Here is a 17357-nt window from a genome sequence, read left to right on the forward strand (position 1 = left end):
GGCAACAACAATGCCAAACTGGTCGCAACGAATGCAGATAGTGCAATGACTGGATCAGAACTCGAAGTAAAAACGTGATGCTATGTCATATTGAAACGCTGGTAAATATGCAACTGGTGTCAAGCGCGGGAAAATTGGCATCCAGCGCCTAGCGCGGGAAAACATGCAACAAGTTCTTAGCACGGAAAACTCTTTGGTTTTGAATTTGCCTGTGATTGGTTGGAAAAAGTGAGTTTGCTTTGATTCGTTTGGACAGCTTTTACATGTACCGGGTTGCATAAGTTTTTTGAACAAATTAAGGAGCTCGACAAAAGCGAAAACAAAGAACACACGAATACTGTTGAAGTCCCCTAAAAGTTAACTAAAGTTCAATGTGCGGAAAGTTAACTGTATTTTTCGAAGATAGCATCAATGTCCGAATTCTTGCTCGGGTTGGTTCGGTATGCGAACACTGCCTTAAAAAGGGTTTGAGACAAGTTTGATTACAAATAGAGATACGCTAGAAGCCCCAGGCTCGTGTGTGTGAGCTGTCCTCGCGATTTTTGCTTAATCCTACGCACGAACCAGTTAGAACTTGGAGAGAGAGCAAAAGCTGTTTTAGTGTTCCTTCTGTGTTTATTTACGCGTGGTTTTGATTTTTAACAGCCTATGTCAAGGACCAGCGGCACAACAGGCTGAAAATACGCGCGCGCAGATTCCAGCTGATGGAAAAGTATTACAGTGCGTGGAAAGTGAAAGTAGAAACCAGGGCCGAGGAAAAGATTGAGGAGACTGGGAAGGAGGTAAATAGTGCTACGAACGAACACAGCGGCAAAATGAGTGCGCATACTCGTCACGCGTGAGCAATCTTACGCGGCGAAATGGCGGCATTTTTCAAATTCCCTTTGTTTGTTTTCGTTTCGCGGGGATAAGCCCAAATCACAATAGATAAGGTTGCCGCTTTCAGGAAAGGTTGCTTCGAACTTCCTCCATCGCATATGTGATTCAACAAAAAAATGTTGTGGTAACACTTGTGAATTTGGCGATTGAAGTGGAGCATTCGTAATCGATTCTCGCTCGAATCTGCGGAGCATGCGCACTCATTTTGCTGCTGTGTCCTACGAACAGAGATCTTTATGGTCATACGCAAATGGGATAGGTTTGAAAAGTACACTTTCGGTTACGAAATGAAATACCGAATGAGACGAGAGGTAAAGTGCCTTATTAGCATAGAGGTAATTGAGGCACGATTCCCAGGGGCTTGAACATCGAAGTGCCCTTTTCAAGCCTTGAAACATAAAATAGTAGACCTAATGGAAATATGGAACCATGTTTAGTTAGAAGGGCCCGGAAAATCCATCAGTTTGACAGTCTGCTTTGTTATTGCCTTCAGGCGCGCAATGCAGTGCTGGTTAGGTGGTCTTTCAGATTTTGGAGAACGTCCGCTGAACAACAGAAAGAAGTTCGCTTGCAGCAACAAGAAACTGCTGACCAGTTCTACAAGAAGATGATTATGAGAGCGGCCTGGACCGTGTGGCTCAGGAGTTACCGCGTGGAGGAGTGGGCAAGGTGAATAGGACTTGCTTAAAATTGTTCTTTAAAACAAATTTCAATTCCTTGAACGTTGTTCACATAGCTGATATTGGTAGTGAAGCTTGGCAGAATGTCTCGTAGCCTGCGAGTACAGACGCCATTTTCGGCTTTTGTTTCACTCGCTGCAGGTTAAATCTCTTGATTTATCGTCAAGTTTTCAAGACTGAAATTGAAAGAAATGCATCACAATTAACAAGAATTTCTTTTTTTGAGTTAACTCTTGGATTACTTAACATTTGAGTTTATGGATGAAGTTGCAAAGTGTGACTATTCAAACGTTACTTGACAACACTTTCCAGTGTGGCGCTGTTTATCACGTTGTGTGAGGTGGTTCTAACTTTTGAATCTGTGGATGAAATCTTGAAGTGTTGCCATTCAAATGAAAACACTCAACTACATGTAGTAATCTAGGGCACTGTGAATAATTTGACTCATTTGCTCTTTGACTTTTGCCTTCATCACTCAGAGACCACGCCCAATCAAGAAAAGAAGGCTTTCTCAGGAAGGTTTTCAAAGCCTGGCTCAGATTTACGAAAGAGACTCTTCAAATGGAAATGCAGCACTTTGCCACTTCCTTGTCTGGTCTGGATTCATCGTTTGGATCATTCGTTGCCTCACCTTTCCGTCACACCTTCGGCTCAACGCTCGGATCAACCTTCGGGTCGACCCTCGAATCACCCACCATGTCAGAAGCGTTGACCTCCTCGGGTTATGGGAATTCCATTCGGAGAGGATCCGGGAGTGTATTCACGTTTGGCTTGCCACCTAAGGAAAGGGACGACGATGTAAGTTGAATTTGGAGGGATTTTGCCACGCATTTTTATGGTTAATGACTACAGCATGTGTGTGAATTCGTTTGCTTTGCGTCCGTCAGTAAAATTGAAAAGGGTATGGACGGCTTGTACCTGTGGAGAAGGGTGAGCCGCCCCTTCGACTAACTCTTGTTTTCCATAGGCACTAGCCGTTCGCAGCTATTTCAGTATAGGATTTAATCATCTCCCCTTTTCATTTCTTTAGATTGTTTTAGTGGAAATGTATGTAAGATGTTTTCATCTACTCTTCCGCAACGAGTGTATTGCTAAAATTACATTGGTCACTCTTGAAATGGCGATTTTTTAACGTATTTGTTTTTTCTGTTTTCAGACTGCTTCGCTGCCAGGAAGAATTGACCAGATAGACCATCTGTTGAGACCAGGGAGCCCAAACGCCCGACCCATCTCTCCTATATCCATCCTTAGAGACTCCCGTCCCGTCTCCCCTTTGGTGTTCAATTCAAACCATACAAGCCCCGCCCCCTCCCCCAGTCCGGAGCGCCATCTGCCGTCGACCCCTCCCATCATGTATCAAGACTTCTCTCCTGTGAAGTCAGAGGATGATACTGGAATTCATTCAGGAAGCAGCGAGTCTGACCATGAGGTAAGGGGGGAGGGGAGGGGGAGGAATGTGATACGAAGCAGGGTCGGGTGGGTACATCGTACGTTTTCCCTGTGATGTTTAAAAAATTCAAGTTGAGAAAATGAGGGCCTTTGAAGTTTCTATGAAAAAGAGATACCTGTTTTTCCTTGCAACAACGACTGTTGGAGTATGCCAGAGATGGTCGGAGAACGCGGAAAATCGGAGGGGAAAACATTCGCATTGTTTCACCCCTCGAGTCAACTTCAATATCAAGATGCTATTTTGTTACACAAACAAATCTTGTTTGAGTTACCCACAGATAAAAACTCAAGAACTAAAACAAAGCTAACTTTAGTTGAACTGCTGAAAACTTACGTCAAGCACATTGCATCATTTTTAATATGTCTTCCCCTTTTCCAGGCCCTCATTTGGGGATAATAATGAACGTAGAAAGGAAAGTTCCTTGGAGATGCGTGACACTTGAAAATGTTTTCGGATTGGATTGATATAAAAATAATTATCAAAAAGTGTCAAAAATGGTTTGAAAGAAATTCAGACGTTTCGGGTATATAACCCTTCTTCAGTGTGGAGAAAACCATTTGGGGAGTCGTACATAGGCAAGGCGATCAGCGAGGAAAAAGTATTGCGGGCTCCCTTCACGGAGTCATGTTTTTTCTTTCCCCTTCACAACACTCGCGCCATACTTACTTTGCATTCTACCACCTGCACGCCAGGAGCTGGCAACAAGTAAACAAATGGACAATTAACTTTACTGTAGAGTAATCGAACATCCTCCATGAAAACGCATTTATCTCCAAATTAATTCTCCCAAGGTTAATGACAGAAATTGTATGAAAAGCAGTTAAGAGAATTTTAATGCTGATCTTTTCCCAGGATGACCGTATGAGCACCGCTTCTGGTACGTCGTTTACCGGCCGCAGCACTCAGAGTGAGATGCGGGATCGCGAATTAATGGCTACAGAAACCATCCTACACTGGAGAAACCTGCCTCTTAGCTTGACATTTAGGACATGGCTGAAGTACACACGGCAGAGGAAACTACAGAGAGAGCTGCTGAATTATATCACGAATAACAAGACCAACAAACTGATGGTGAAGACCTTGGCAACATGGAGAAGGGAACTTCACACAAAAGTCCTTTCCAGGCAACACTGGGTAGCCCTATTTATAGTTAATAATTTTATATTTTTAATTCACTTCATTGCGTTTTATTTTTTGGAACCTGGGGAGTTTAATGAAGCAAAACGTGATACCACAAAGAATGTGCCAATGCTGTTCTCTCTATGTACATATTAGCGCATTAATCTCTGCAAACAAGAACGAAAGAGTGGTTTTTAACTGTGTGTTGGAAGTAATTTCGCGTTTGCTTTGGTTTTGCTTTGCTACGCTCTGTGATTGGTTAGAAAAACTCGCGCCATTTTCTTAGCCAATGAAAAACAAAACCAGTCGTGACTTGCCCACACGCGTTTTCCCGCGCTTAGGGCCGGCTGGACGCATTTGCTTCCAGTGCTGATTGGTTCATTGCGCTGTTTACTGCTATTCAAATGTGATTGGTCAGAGTAATTATTGTTTAAGACGCGAAAAGATGATACTTTATTCGTGTGATTTTCAAAGCAATTAATACATCAGCAAAGGAAATCCAAGTTTGCGGAGTTAACGCGAAATTCAACCAGCCGTGGCTCATTTGTGGCACTACGAGATTGGAAAAATGCAATAACAACAACTTCAGAAGAAACAATAACAGCTCTTACTCTTTTAAAATTGACCAATCCATATCGTCATGTACTAATTAGTAATGTTTGTTTGTTTATTCGTTGTATGTCCATTTCTGTTCCCAGCTCGACACCTCCCGTCTGAAATGTTTGCTGGCCTGGCACGAGTACGCGGACACAAAGCGGATCCAGGAGGAGAGGAAGATGCTGGCCGATAAACACCGCAGGCTCGCACGGCTGAAGAGAGGCTTTCAGAAATGGAAGAGACGGGTATGTTAGTTGTGTCGTAATGTATTACGCAAGGAGTTCTGTCTAATCCCAATGCGTTTCTTTTGTTTGCAGTGTTCTTCCAAGAAGAAGCTACAAGCTCTTATTGGGCAATGGCAACAGAAGTCCATGGGTGAGTATCATGGTTCCATTTTAACTGCTCTTGAAAATGCCTTGCCTCTTTTCTCAGAAGTCTGTACAGGCGCGACCAGTGGGAGGGAAACCGACGGTTTTTGTTCCAGTAATGATACAGGAAATTATCATATGAGCAGTTTTAGTGGGTTAAAACCTATACAAAAATAATAACAATAATAATAATAATTCCGTTTTTGTGCACCACCGATTTATTCAACTTGTGTCAAGACAGGTATTGTATACTATCGGGCCCCTTTATACACTGCCTTTAGAAAACCCCTTTCCATGCTCGTTGTCTCCAATTCCCCTGCCTCTGGACATGTTTTTCTAACTGTAGAAACACCTTTTTTTTCACTTTCTCAATAGTTGTGTATATGCGTTTTTTCCCTGGATGAGATTTTAGTATTTTCATGGCCATTTAAGTCATCCGTCGATCCCGAAGGACCATGGATCTGCACCTTACATTAGAACTAATTAAGGAAAAATGAACTCTTCTAAGATAGGCTTTTTTGACGTTAACAATCTTATTTTCTCTCATTCTCGTACAGTAACGGAAAAAGACAAGGGTTTCACTTTAGCGATTCAGAAGAAGCTGAACGCCAGATTTGTGCGCCAAGCTTTCACGCACTGGGCTCAGATGACCAGGAAAAGTCAAGATGCGAAACGGCTGTACATGGAGAGACTCCTACCAAAGTAAGCTCGTTCTCTTGTTGGTTCTTTTGAACAAGTATTGCTGCGACTAGTTCCGCTCTCCTCTCTCGAGGATGCTGTATTCAATCGGGATGTTGAACACGCTTGGCGTGGGAAAATGCCATCTGTCGCTCCAAATCCTGGAAATACAGCAACCTTGTTCGCTCGCTCGTTTGCATGAGGTTGAAGCACGTGTCCTCAGGCGATTTCAAACGTCATCGGAAACTGAATTCCGGGGAAATGTCTCGCGTGTCAGTGACATTTTTGCGAATGCAAAACCTTTCAAAGTGACACGAAGTTCAGGTAAATCAGGTTATTATACAGCTGTGGAGAGATTGGGTTTCATGCGCAGAAACTCAACGAGTTGATCTCATAGTGAGCTTCGCGTTTCTCCCGCGCGCGTTATAGTCCGCGCACGTTCGTGTAAATCCCTCTCTTCCAACTACCTCTGGGAGAAATAGGAGTTGCAACTGCTACTATTTGCGATATATAGATAACGATAATAGAAGATTCATTGGTGATCACTGTTTTGGTTATTTTCTTTCCAGGTGTTTTGGGGCATGGCATGTCTTAGCCTCCACTCGAATCACTAACAGAAAAAAAGTAGTGCTGTTTGGAGAGAAACGACTTCTAACTATGGTAAGAAAGGGATAGGGGTCTTTTGTGAGAATTATTTTTGATTATAGTGAATTTCATGGTATCGTTAGTAACTGAGACGTAGTATTACGCAATCGTTGTTGAAAGTTGAAGAGGGTTGAAAACTTTTTAACATCGCGCAAAAGTCGAATTAAAACTGAGAAAGAAAATGGTTGCCCAAGTTTGTTGTGGAGAGAAATCCATGAATGGCAGTTGCGGGGAATTAAGATTTTTATATTGTAGTGAAGTGGCCGACAACGATAGCGTAAATCCAGCCCATGGTTTATAACTTGTAAATTTTGCTCTAAGGCAAACTGAGGGGAAACGGCCGTTAATTAAAAGAAACGCATATTTTCTATACTGCAAAGCACGTCGTAGAGTGCTTACCATTTGCCAGAACAGGCCGGTCTGGCCGGCCTGTCTATAAATCGAATGCGTCATTTTGAAGGGATGGTGCTGCAAAATCTTGAAAAATAATCACTCCGAAAATGGTACGCGCTATTTTGAAAAAATTCGAAGGACTAGCTTAAAACTTATCCTTCAAATCGGTACATTCCGTTTACGAAATGCCTGGTCTGGCCGGCCAGTTAAGACAAATGGAAAACGCCCTTAGACAATTTGTTTGAGTGACGAGCAGAAAATGCCATTTGTTGCTTCAAAATGTGGTTGTTCCGAAAACCCCTTGGAGTGAAAGGGATTGCGTTAATTTTCTAAACGTTTTAATCTTCTTTTTTTGTTTTGCTCACATTAGGCCTTCAAGGAGTGGCAGTCGAGATTTCAAGCAATCAGCCTAGTGGATGAGTTTATTGAGGTGTGTAAACCCTTTATCATTTACCGACCTTTGCTTTCATGATTTCGTTCATCTTTCTTTCGACCATATTTAAGCAGTGGATAACAAAACATGTTGTTCGTATTTTTGTAGATCAAAGAAACTGATAAACTGTTGGAAGTTCTCAGAGGTTGGCATGCCTGGGCGAATGGTAAGTATTTTGCCTACTACAATGATTTTATTTTCGCGGAGTTAACAGCTCGCCAAAATCGCGCAAAAGTGGCGGCGATGTTTGATCACCCATGGAAAAAGATCGACGTTAAAAATAATCCTAACTGAATATAATTGCTCTGTTGTGTAAGGTATGAACACGCGAAGGAAGCAATCTCGTCTTTTCCGTCGCTCTGTGGAGCTGAAGATTATGAGGGAGATTTTCACCGAGTGGCTGAGTGGAGCGCAACAGCTTCAACTAGCAAAGAGAACACACGACCTGCACATCATGAAAAGGTAGTTTAAGTTGTTTTCATGTATGAAGTGTCCCAAGCGTTACAATATCTGCGTTAGCAGATGTTTCAATTTACAACGAAGTTTCTTTTTTTAATTAAAATTTATTTCTGACAACTTGTTTGTTTGTCTTTTTCAAACTTTGGTTGTGCCAATTAATGAGCCAACACTCGCACGTGCATGGCTAATTACACTTTTTCGCTCTCCTGATCAACTCAGTTTTTAATTGGTCGAGCAGACGGAAACCAACATAAAGATACAAAAAATGATTGACAGCATTACGGTTCCTCCTCTTAAATGGTATGGCTGAATCTATACTAGAGAAGGTAATTCGTCTAGACGAACTTGCGCGAGCATTTTCAGTTCGTGTGATAACTCGAACAATCCATTTAGGTGAACTAACATTGAATAAAACACTTAAACGAAAGTTCACCACACTTGCCTGTGTGTTAGTTTATTTTTATTTTCAACAATGACTTCATGCTGGAGAGAGACAAGCTGTTCGGTGGGACACATGATTTTATTGCGTTTCTTTTTCGTAGTGTTTTTGTCTGCTGGAAAGACGTAGCCCTCGAGAGGGCAAGGAACAGACGCGCAATGCACACATTCAGGAACAACTGCGCCGCAAATTTGGTAAGAAACATTTTCTGCTGTCTGTCTGTCCGGCTGACTGACTGACTGACTGACTGACTGACTGACTGACTGACTGACTGACTGGCTGACTGGCAGACTGACTGACTGACTGACTGACTGACTGACTGGCTGGCTGACTGACTGACTGACTGACTGACTGACTGACTGGCTGGTTGGTTGGTTGGTTGGTTGGCTGACTGGCTGACTGATTGGCTGACTGACTGACTGGCTGACTGACTGACTGACTGACTGACTGACTGTACCGATATTTGTCTGTCTGACTTATTATCCTTCCACCCTCAGCTTGCTCGAAGCTTCCGATTCTGGCAGCAGCTTCATGCACTCTCCGAGTTATCGCGGGCTCACAGTCAGCAGCGCGACCGCGATGTTTTACAGGAATGCTTTGAGGAGTGGCGTGACTATACCCTGGAAATCAGAGCCGACAAATATCACGTGATAGCCGTGCAAAAGAAGGTAAGAGAAGAAAAGTGAAGACTGAAGGCAAACAGCCTTGGATGTGAATAGCTGTGAATGTGATTGGCTGAAATTGCTTTAAAATATTTATGACCTTGCCCCTTTAAAAATCAACAAGAGGACGACGTTAATTAATATGTTCAATTTCCTGGGAGTTGTTATAAGAAAAAGTGACAATTTTAATAAATTATCGTTAAATTTGATTGCTCAGACTCTTCTTATCTTAAGAAAGGGGTGGATATTATTTTAGTCGTTTCGTTCAAAACTCCGAAACTTCGATTAAATTTTGCCTTTCATACAATTCACGCGGGAAAGAATTCATTAATCGCGACATTTTATAGCGAAAAAGGCAATAAAACTGCACTCCATGCCAAAGTCATTGATCGTTGTTGATTGTTTTTGGACTGAATTTACTTTTTTTAATTAATTTCAGTCAGCGCAAATTGTTTTATACTGTTCAAAATTAAATTTATTCTGTTTTTGTCTTTGCTAACTGATATTTTTTATTTTACCCGTCAGATGTTCCTTTGTTGGTACGACGAATACACCTCAAGAAAAACCGTAAGATTTTTATTTTTACGCTGTAGTTTTTTCTGTGTACGTATCGAAGACAGAAGTTATCAACATTTTAGGAATACTGGCCTTAAATTAAGTAGCGGAAATCTTCACAGCGATAGTTTAATAATACAGAGACGAGTAGTTGAAAATGCTTTGCGCGGAAAGAACCTATTTTAGTGTTACTAACTTTTTCTATCTTTATTTTTCCTTTATTATTTGTATTTCGTAGACAAGGCGTCTTATCCATACCTGGAAGAGCATTACAGAAGGTACAGAGAAAGCAATGAGAATTTTTTTTCTCCGTAATTTTCTCGGATGTTTTGTCCTTTCTTAAAGATTTTCGATGTACGAATCAAGGAAACAATTTCAGTAAGGAGGGTCACGTTCCTTTTTTTTTTTGACAGGAACAACTCAGTGAAATATAGGGTGATTCACGGCGAGACTAAAAAGGATGTGAAATACGAGAGAAAAGTGCAAACTGGAATATTTATTGAGAATGGACATTAGATACTCCACATTCTCTTTCTACATAGGTATTAGGAAACTTAAGCAGCGCCGACGGCAACGAAAACGTCGCTTAAAATAAATTGTTATTTAAACTAATTCGTGATTATCCCAACTGGTTTAACTTGATTAATGAACCCGGGGAATGAATTAGCACGAAAGGCTGCGTTCAGGGTATGAGAGAGAATGAAGATATCACCGTCGTGTGCTCACGGTTTCCACAAAACCTTAAATTTTGTCATTTCATGTCGTTTTTTTCCAGAGGACCGCAAAGAAATGTGCCAGGATTTATAACGCACGTGCAGATCGACTGTTTACACGGAATGGTTTTTAACGCAACATCGTGGAACATAGCAAAAGTGCGGACAGTTTTTAACGAAACAATTTGTGACAGCATCACATTGCAAGATTTTGATCTGTCTCCAAATACTTGGAACACTTTTCTGCAACAAACTGTTGCGTTAATAAAATTGTCAGCGCGCATTCTTGTGTTAAAAATCGTCGTTAATAAAAAGCTGTCCCTTTTAACATCACCTGTAAATACCATTGTTTTGTGAAGTTCTCTTTGCCGTCGCGGTCGTCGTTGCTTAAGTTTCGCGGAAATGCTCTCATACACTAGCAAGTTACTTCATACTATCGCCGATACCGAGAACCACCTGGATCGCTGAAACGGAATGAAGCTTTGTATGTTTGTTATTGTTATAGAAGCGAAGGTGTTGAACACACGAGCAATGCACATCGCTGAGGATGCCGAGAAGAAGTTATTACGGCGGATGTTCGATTACTGGGTGCAAGAGGCTCACAAAGTACAGAAAGCAAAGAACCATGCTCACGAGAAGCTGATGAGAAGGTAACGAGAGAGAACACGGTGGATAGGGGCGCAAACTATTTGTCACAACTGGCCGGCCGGAATGTATTAATTTACCCTAATCCTTCGTGTTTCTTCAAAATAGCGCGTACCATTTTCTGAGAGATTATTTTAAACAAATTTGCAGTACCATCCCTTCAAAATGACGCGTTTGAGTTACAGTATGACCGGCCAGTTCTGACAATTGGAAAGCGCTCCTAACATAGGATGATGCCTCGTGATTTTGGAAGAAGTCCCGATTAAGGAGATTACTAGAAATATCGTCTCATTCACGTTTCTGAATGAGGAATTGTTTTGGGAAAATTTTCTGTTTTTGAAATGATTGTGTCGTCCTGTTTAATGAAACCGAGTCATAAATCTGCAAATATTTTTGTTACTTTAAGCTGGTCTAAAATTTCCTTTTACCTCCACTTTACCTGATTTAAGTTTGATTGTGTTCAATAATCATTTAATTTTGTTTGTGCATTTTTATTTTTCTATCTCTAGTACTTTGCTTGGGTTGCATCAGTATGTTCACTGTCGGGTAGAAAGACGAAGAGTTTTACAAGAAATACAGCAAAACAAGGCACATGAGCTGGTACGTACTTTTCTCCTCAGGTAAACTAAATTTTGGAGTAATCCGTGGACTCGTACAACATCGCCAAAGGTCCTCTTCACGTGTTTCTCTGAACAACAGGGTTTAACATTATGATGAGAGCTTGTCTTCAGTAAGGTTTTCTAATAAACGAATAATGCGTTTCCGCCAGTCGGACTTGCGAGTTACAGGATGTAAGTATCTATAGTCCATTTTCATAAATGACCGTCCCTCCTGGAAATTGCCTGTCATTTTCTGGCAATCTCGAATTTCCCTTGGCGGAAATGTTAACCATTTCGGAAAATCACCGTTCAAAACTAGAATAGCTAGAAATAATAATATAAATAATAACTAGAAATTTTTTTTTTTTTTTTCGTTTTGGCCGACCGTCCACAGTAAAATAGCATTTTGTTTCGCTAAATTCTAACTTTTTAAAAACGCTATCCACAGAGGATTTTTCTATAACGTCGTTTTCCTTGGCTCGTGGGGACAGGGAAAAAGAACCTTTTCGAAAACGTTAACGTCTTTTGTTATCAAGTCATTGCTGTTTACGAAAGACGTTTTTTTTTTTTACTGCGGACGGAAGGGGACAAAAAAAAAATCCGTTTTAAATTTTTTCCGGAGGGTGATAACGATGTGAGAACGCTAATATGAACGAAAAACGTTTGGTTGCGTTTCCAACACGAAATTTCCTTTATCTAAAATCTTGGGATTAGTGTGAACGAATCCTAACTGGCCAAATAGTTGACATTTTCTCACATTATATTAGTTTAAAAAACTTGTAACTGAATTTCCTCGGAAATGAGAGTAAGTGATGGTATCGTAAGGCGGTAAGGTGCAAATTATAAACAAATTTTTCATTGGTTCTTAGAAACAAGCAAACGATTGCCACACAATAGAGATGTGTCGAGTGTCCCATTCAATTAATTAAAGTTGTAATTATAGAAAAAAGATTCAGTATTTGCATCCTCAAAAACCACATTTTCATAAATAAATAATTTAGATTATAACAGAACGAATCTCATTTTTATTGCTTCTATTCCGACTAAATAAATAATCGTGTCTTGCCAATCGTTTTCCTCAGTTATCGAGTTCGTTTAAAACTTGGAAAGAGAGTTTTGAGAGAAACTTGAGGAACTTGGAAGTCTTGGAAGAACACCTACAGAAGAAGGACGCTGAATTGTTGAATCGCTGCCTTGTAAGATGGATGAAATTTATGCTCAGATGTAAGGCGGAAAAATCTTACCAGAAAAAGCTTGTTACGAAGGTAAAATTGCCATGGTTACTTTTTCCATTGTTAATCTCGATAGCGGCCGGATTAAGGAATAAAATTGCAGTTAAGAAATGTTAAATAGCTCAATTTTGTAATAGGTGATTCGTAAGAGTTGAAGTATTTACTGGAATGTACGGAAAATAAATATTAACAGGGAGTACTTGTCTTGGTAAAAAAGATAAATCGCGTAAGTTATGATTGCGATTATTCAAATTGTGTCTCGAAAAGGAGATTGGAATAACAAACTTATTAAATAGCTGAAATGGTAGATTATTTAATTTCTTTCAAAATGGTTGGCGTTGGCCCGGTTGTTCAAAGAGCGTACAACTTTATCTAGTGGACAAATCGTTATCCGGTGGATAAAATGTACTCCAACCAATACATTTTATTTGCCGGATAGCGACTTATTCACTGGAAAAAGTTTTCCACTCTTTGAACAACCCAGGCCTGGCTGAGGATACAACAGCCGGCTCAATGTTGAATTGTCGAGTTGTGAATTACATTTCCTAATATGCTACTTTCAGGAATTACTACACTGGCGCAAAGCTGTTTTAACTGTTAATAGTAAGTTGCTTGTAACGAGGAGCACTGCTTTCAAATTGCAGTCTGCTAAACATCTTGGCTGAGTTGCTCGAAGCATGGTTAGCGCTAACCATTGGTTAAGAGGTATTAAAACCTATAGGTTGTTATGGTATTAAGCCCAGGTTAGCGCTAACCATGCTTCGAGCAACTGGGCCCTTATGATTAGATTATTATGTTGTCGTTTGTTAAATTCAGTTTTCCTTTATTTTGTAGTGTTTCCAAAGATGGTGGTTTGCGTTGTACACGAAAAAAGGAACTGAAAAGCTGCAAGAGGTAGGATGGCTAAGAGTTAATTAACTGCTATCATAGAATCAAGTTAATGTTATTACATGCGAAAACACATGCGACCAATCATAACAAACTTAAATAATGAATTCAACCAATCAGACAGCGCGGGAAAACATGCGGCTTGTCACTGTTGTTCTCTGGTTGGCTGGAAAACGACACGTTTGTTCTGATTGGTTAATAGAACAAATTGTACGTTAAAGATTTTTTTAAACCGATTTTTTTAACTGCTAATTTATAAAACTAAGGCAAGTATTCTTATATATCGTTCGTGTTCTTGGATTTCACAGAAAATACTGCTAAGAAGAACGCGGGAAGCTGGCCTCCATTGGAAACATTTCACATACAGTGAGTTACTATACACTGGTGACTAGTAGACTAGGGTTAATTATTTCAGTTGTTCTAAATGCCAGTCTTGTTGCTTCTCTTTTTACAGAGGTTAAGAAACAGGCTGAGATGGCAGATGATCTGCAGACACAACATTGCCGGCGACTTGTGCATTCGTACTTTCACCAGTGGACAGAGAAAACTCGTCAGATGCAGAGAGCGAAAGAACTGCACGACAAAACCGTGCTGAAGAGGTCAGTTGATACTTAACTCTTCGTTTTTGGTTTGGATATTTTTGTGGATCTTGTACCCGATTTTATGTTTTTAATTGTTTTGTAACGAGCGGAGTTTTACTCTCCATTTTCTAGATCGCTGTTGGAATGGCGGAAAGTTGCCAGGAAAAGGATTGATGAACGCAAGACGATAAAATCTTTCCAAGATCAACTGATGATCAAGAAGGTAGAATCAATGACGGATTGTCGTCTCTTTGCATTGAAAGAAGGTGCATTTTTGGGAATTCTAGCGATGATTTCTAATCTCGTTTTACGCTTTGCCAGGTTTCTCGCATGTTCTACGAGTGGCGGGATGCACTGAAACTTGCTTGTAAACAGAAAAACCTGATAGACGGACAGATGGTGCATCACAATAGGCGGGTGAAACAGGGATGCTTGAGAGAATGGAAAAAATTTACACTGAAGAGCCGAGCAGAGAAGCACTGTAATAAGACAGTCACATCTAAGGTAGGGAGGAGAAATTTGTGTCTGGCTACACTCTTTGACATCGGACGTGCCGGGGGAAGGGGCTGGCTGGGGAGTAGTTTTATCCGATGTTTTCAAGAGCATTTGTTATGAGCACCTGGGGTGAGTTGCATAAAATTTGACGTCGGGCGTAACTGCTAACGCCAGACCTTTAGGCCAGTCACATTCAGAATTTTAACGTCTGACGATAGCATTTACGCCCGCCGTTAAGTTTTATGCAACTCGTCCTTGCTGTTTTCATAAGCTGTTCGTTTATCCGCTTTTCTTAAAGAGGAAAAGGTTTTTCTTTTTTTAATATGGAATAAAGCAAAACTCAAAGAAGAGGCTCCATCGTGCCTCACTCCACGCGTTTTCCCGCGCTTGGCGCCGGTTGCATGTATTTCCTTTGAATTCTGATTGGTTCATTGCATTGTTTACGTCTGCTGTGATTGGCCAGAATAATTACTTTGGTTTTGGTGTTACGACACGCAGCTGAAAACCGATCTAACATTTCGATTTCTATTAATTTAACATAAAAGTAAAACTGGAGATGAATAAATCCTAAGACTGAATTTTTTTTTCCGCAGTTTTTCGCAGAGTGGAAGGCAAAGACAGAGCAAAAGCTGGCTGATAAAGAAAAGGAAAAGGTAAAGTTTCTTGCCACGAAAATTGTCGTTGTTTCTGCTCCGTGGAAATGAACTCACATAGAAATTGCCGCTTCTCATGCAACCTATGAAAACTGCGGGAAAATCACTTGGGTCAGATTGGCTATGAGAATGGTGCCGTCATTGGTTTAATGGTCGGGGTATATTTCCTTGTTGGTAACAAAATAACTGAGCACAGCAAGTACTTTTGGAAAACCATGTCTTAAACTGTACAATTTCAGACCTCGCTAGCGTTATTTCGTTTATATTCTTCTTATTTGACACGTGCTGAAACGGTTAATTTTCTCTCGGTCTTGATGTTGATTTTTGTTTGTGCTTTATCTTACAGCAACATGAAGAAATTGCCGACGATCATTACCAGAAAACTCTGAGGTAAATATGAACTACAGTTCTCCTTTTGATTAGGACTATTTAATGACGTAGTAAAAATAAGCAATTATTGACCTAGGCGATGGTATATATTGCAATTTATCAGTGGCGACAAGAATAATTGTGCCTTTATCGGGCATTTCAAGGAAGTGATTCGCAAGGTACTATTTCCTTGTTTTCTCAAACTCCTTTAACATTTGCCTATTACTGCATGGCAAGACCTTCCTTCGTGAATAGATATGTTAAAATGTTGGAAATTCAAAGGAGTTCCCTTAAATCACTGTTTGCTTGATTTTTTTTTCCTTTTCAGCAAAATATGCTTCCGTGCCTGGCTACATGACGTCAAACTGGAGTTACACAGCAAGGAAAAGGAGAAGAGGATTGTGAAAAAGCACTTCATTATGTGGAAAAAGAGAATCTCGCTCAACACCATCGCCTCAGAAATGGTGAGAATCCCGTGCTTTGTATTTCACGTTTCTTTTAAAATTGTCGGTGCGGACGTAACAACCGCTTTGGTTGAAAGTATGATTGCGAAAAACAGATCGCTTTCGTATCTTCCTTATTGAACTGGACCTAAATTATATGCTAGGCTTAAGAGGAAGAATTTTTTCACATGCAAATACTTATTAATTTCTTCTCCCGTCAGAACCTCCATTGCAAACACTGCACTGCACTGGCATGTTAGAGATCTTGGGTTCAAATCTCGTTCAAGCCTGAATTTTTTTCAGGGTTTTTTTTTTTTTTTTCGCAACAGTCTGGTTGTGTAAATAACTGTGAGAATCTTCTTCTATCTAATCTTTCATCCGCAATGCGTATAATTTTCATAACTATTAAAATGGTTTATTGGCCGAGCTCGCGAATTTCTTGACCGGCTGAAAGCTATGTCCACTTAAAACACTTCATGTCAATGTATTATTAGGTACAAACCAAACGTAGTATTTCCTTTCGAACAAGAATTTTTTTTCTTTTTTCTTGTTTAGGTTGATCGTCGTGTCTACGAGAAGTTCTGGACGAAGTGGCGTCACCAGTTGATAAGGAAGAGAGTTTCTCAAATGATGATGAAACACGAGGAGAAGAAGCAGCTGTCTGAGGTGAGATAAATCTCCTAAAATATGTTAACATTAGTTGTTAGTTTAAACTCAGGATTAAACCGCTATAGCAGTCTATTTCTTTTCCTAATTTCTGTAGCGCGCGATGGATCTAGCGAGCGGCTCGCGGGCGCAGAGGGAGGGAAGAAGAAAGAGTCGTAGTTTTTCCTTCCTCTCCCCAATCCCCCCTCGTTAACTTTTCTAATTTGCATAATTTTCCCACACTTTGCGCGCATGAGCTGAGGGAAAAAGTACGACTGCTTGCAGTCTAACCCAGGATGGGTACTCAGGTATATTAGTGAAAGGAAGGTGTGAGGGCCATTTTTTTGGGGGGGAGGGGTGGGGAAGGATTGGAACTGGCGCTATGGGCACGTTTTTAACTGAGGAATTTCTGGCGGTTTTGTTGGAAAATAATTTTGGCACGGACTTTTTTTCCGGGTGATAAACTGAAGCGTGCCCTAGAGGTGTCGAATTTATGTCAAACAATTGCATTAGATGCAAATGACAAGGAGATTTCTGCTACAGCGCTATTAAATCACGCATGATAATTTAACTTGCGATATTTCGTTTTCTTCGTTATGAAGCAATGTGGCTTTCATTTTGTGCGTTCCCGTCTTTTGAGAAAAAAAAAGTTTACTCCCCGCGGTGAAGGAATGATTGGAGTCTTCCCAAAGTTGTGACAGGTGCGGAGGAAAAACGGTCGTTTGGGGTCTAGTTTC

General features: G+C 40.6%; 1 protein-coding gene across 4 annotated transcripts in view; it reads left to right on the plus strand.

The window, feature by feature from the left end:
• Nucleotides 1-17357, plus strand: part of LOC146488949 (uncharacterized) — a 37969-nt gene that overhangs the window by 19027 nt on the left and 1585 nt on the right. For all 4 annotated transcript variants that reach the window (XR_014865702.1, XM_085114940.1, XM_085114958.1 and 1 more), the window contains 28 exons: nucleotides 646-782; nucleotides 1373-1548; nucleotides 2039-2357; nucleotides 2716-2988; nucleotides 3862-4143; nucleotides 4827-4970; nucleotides 5043-5100; nucleotides 5651-5795; nucleotides 6341-6431; nucleotides 7180-7239; nucleotides 7351-7408; nucleotides 7560-7704; nucleotides 8244-8334; nucleotides 8638-8808; nucleotides 9328-9369; nucleotides 9596-9635; nucleotides 10576-10720; nucleotides 11225-11315; nucleotides 12397-12579; nucleotides 13381-13440; nucleotides 13743-13800; nucleotides 13889-14033; nucleotides 14148-14238; nucleotides 14337-14519; nucleotides 15104-15163; nucleotides 15510-15553; nucleotides 15861-15996; nucleotides 16531-16641. Coding sequence is in view for 3 of the 4 variants with exons in the window: in XM_085114940.1 (XP_084971066.1) it covers nucleotides 646-782; nucleotides 1373-1548; nucleotides 2039-2357; nucleotides 2716-2988; nucleotides 3862-4143; nucleotides 4827-4970; nucleotides 5043-5100; nucleotides 5651-5795; nucleotides 6341-6431; nucleotides 7180-7239; nucleotides 7351-7408; nucleotides 7560-7704; nucleotides 8244-8334; nucleotides 8638-8808; nucleotides 9328-9369; nucleotides 9596-9635; nucleotides 10576-10720; nucleotides 11225-11315; nucleotides 12397-12579; nucleotides 13381-13440; nucleotides 13743-13800; nucleotides 13889-14033; nucleotides 14148-14238; nucleotides 14337-14519; nucleotides 15104-15163; nucleotides 15510-15553; nucleotides 15861-15996; nucleotides 16531-16641 (3539 nt within the window). In the remaining variant the exon portion in view is untranslated. The remainder of the gene's footprint in view (nucleotides 1-645; nucleotides 783-1372; nucleotides 1549-2038; nucleotides 2358-2715; nucleotides 2989-3861; nucleotides 4144-4826; nucleotides 4971-5042; nucleotides 5101-5650; nucleotides 5796-6340; nucleotides 6432-7179; nucleotides 7240-7350; nucleotides 7409-7559; nucleotides 7705-8243; nucleotides 8335-8637; nucleotides 8809-9327; nucleotides 9370-9595; nucleotides 9636-10575; nucleotides 10721-11224; nucleotides 11316-12396; nucleotides 12580-13380; nucleotides 13441-13742; nucleotides 13801-13888; nucleotides 14034-14147; nucleotides 14239-14336; nucleotides 14520-15103; nucleotides 15164-15509; nucleotides 15554-15860; nucleotides 15997-16530; nucleotides 16642-17357) is intronic.

This window comes from Pavona decussata, unplaced genomic scaffold, assembly GCF_977016875.1.
Source record: "Pavona decussata unplaced genomic scaffold, jaPavDecu1.1 SCAFFOLD_8, whole genome shotgun sequence".
In the NCBI taxonomy this organism is placed as follows: domain Eukaryota; kingdom Metazoa; phylum Cnidaria; class Anthozoa; order Scleractinia; family Agariciidae; genus Pavona; species Pavona decussata.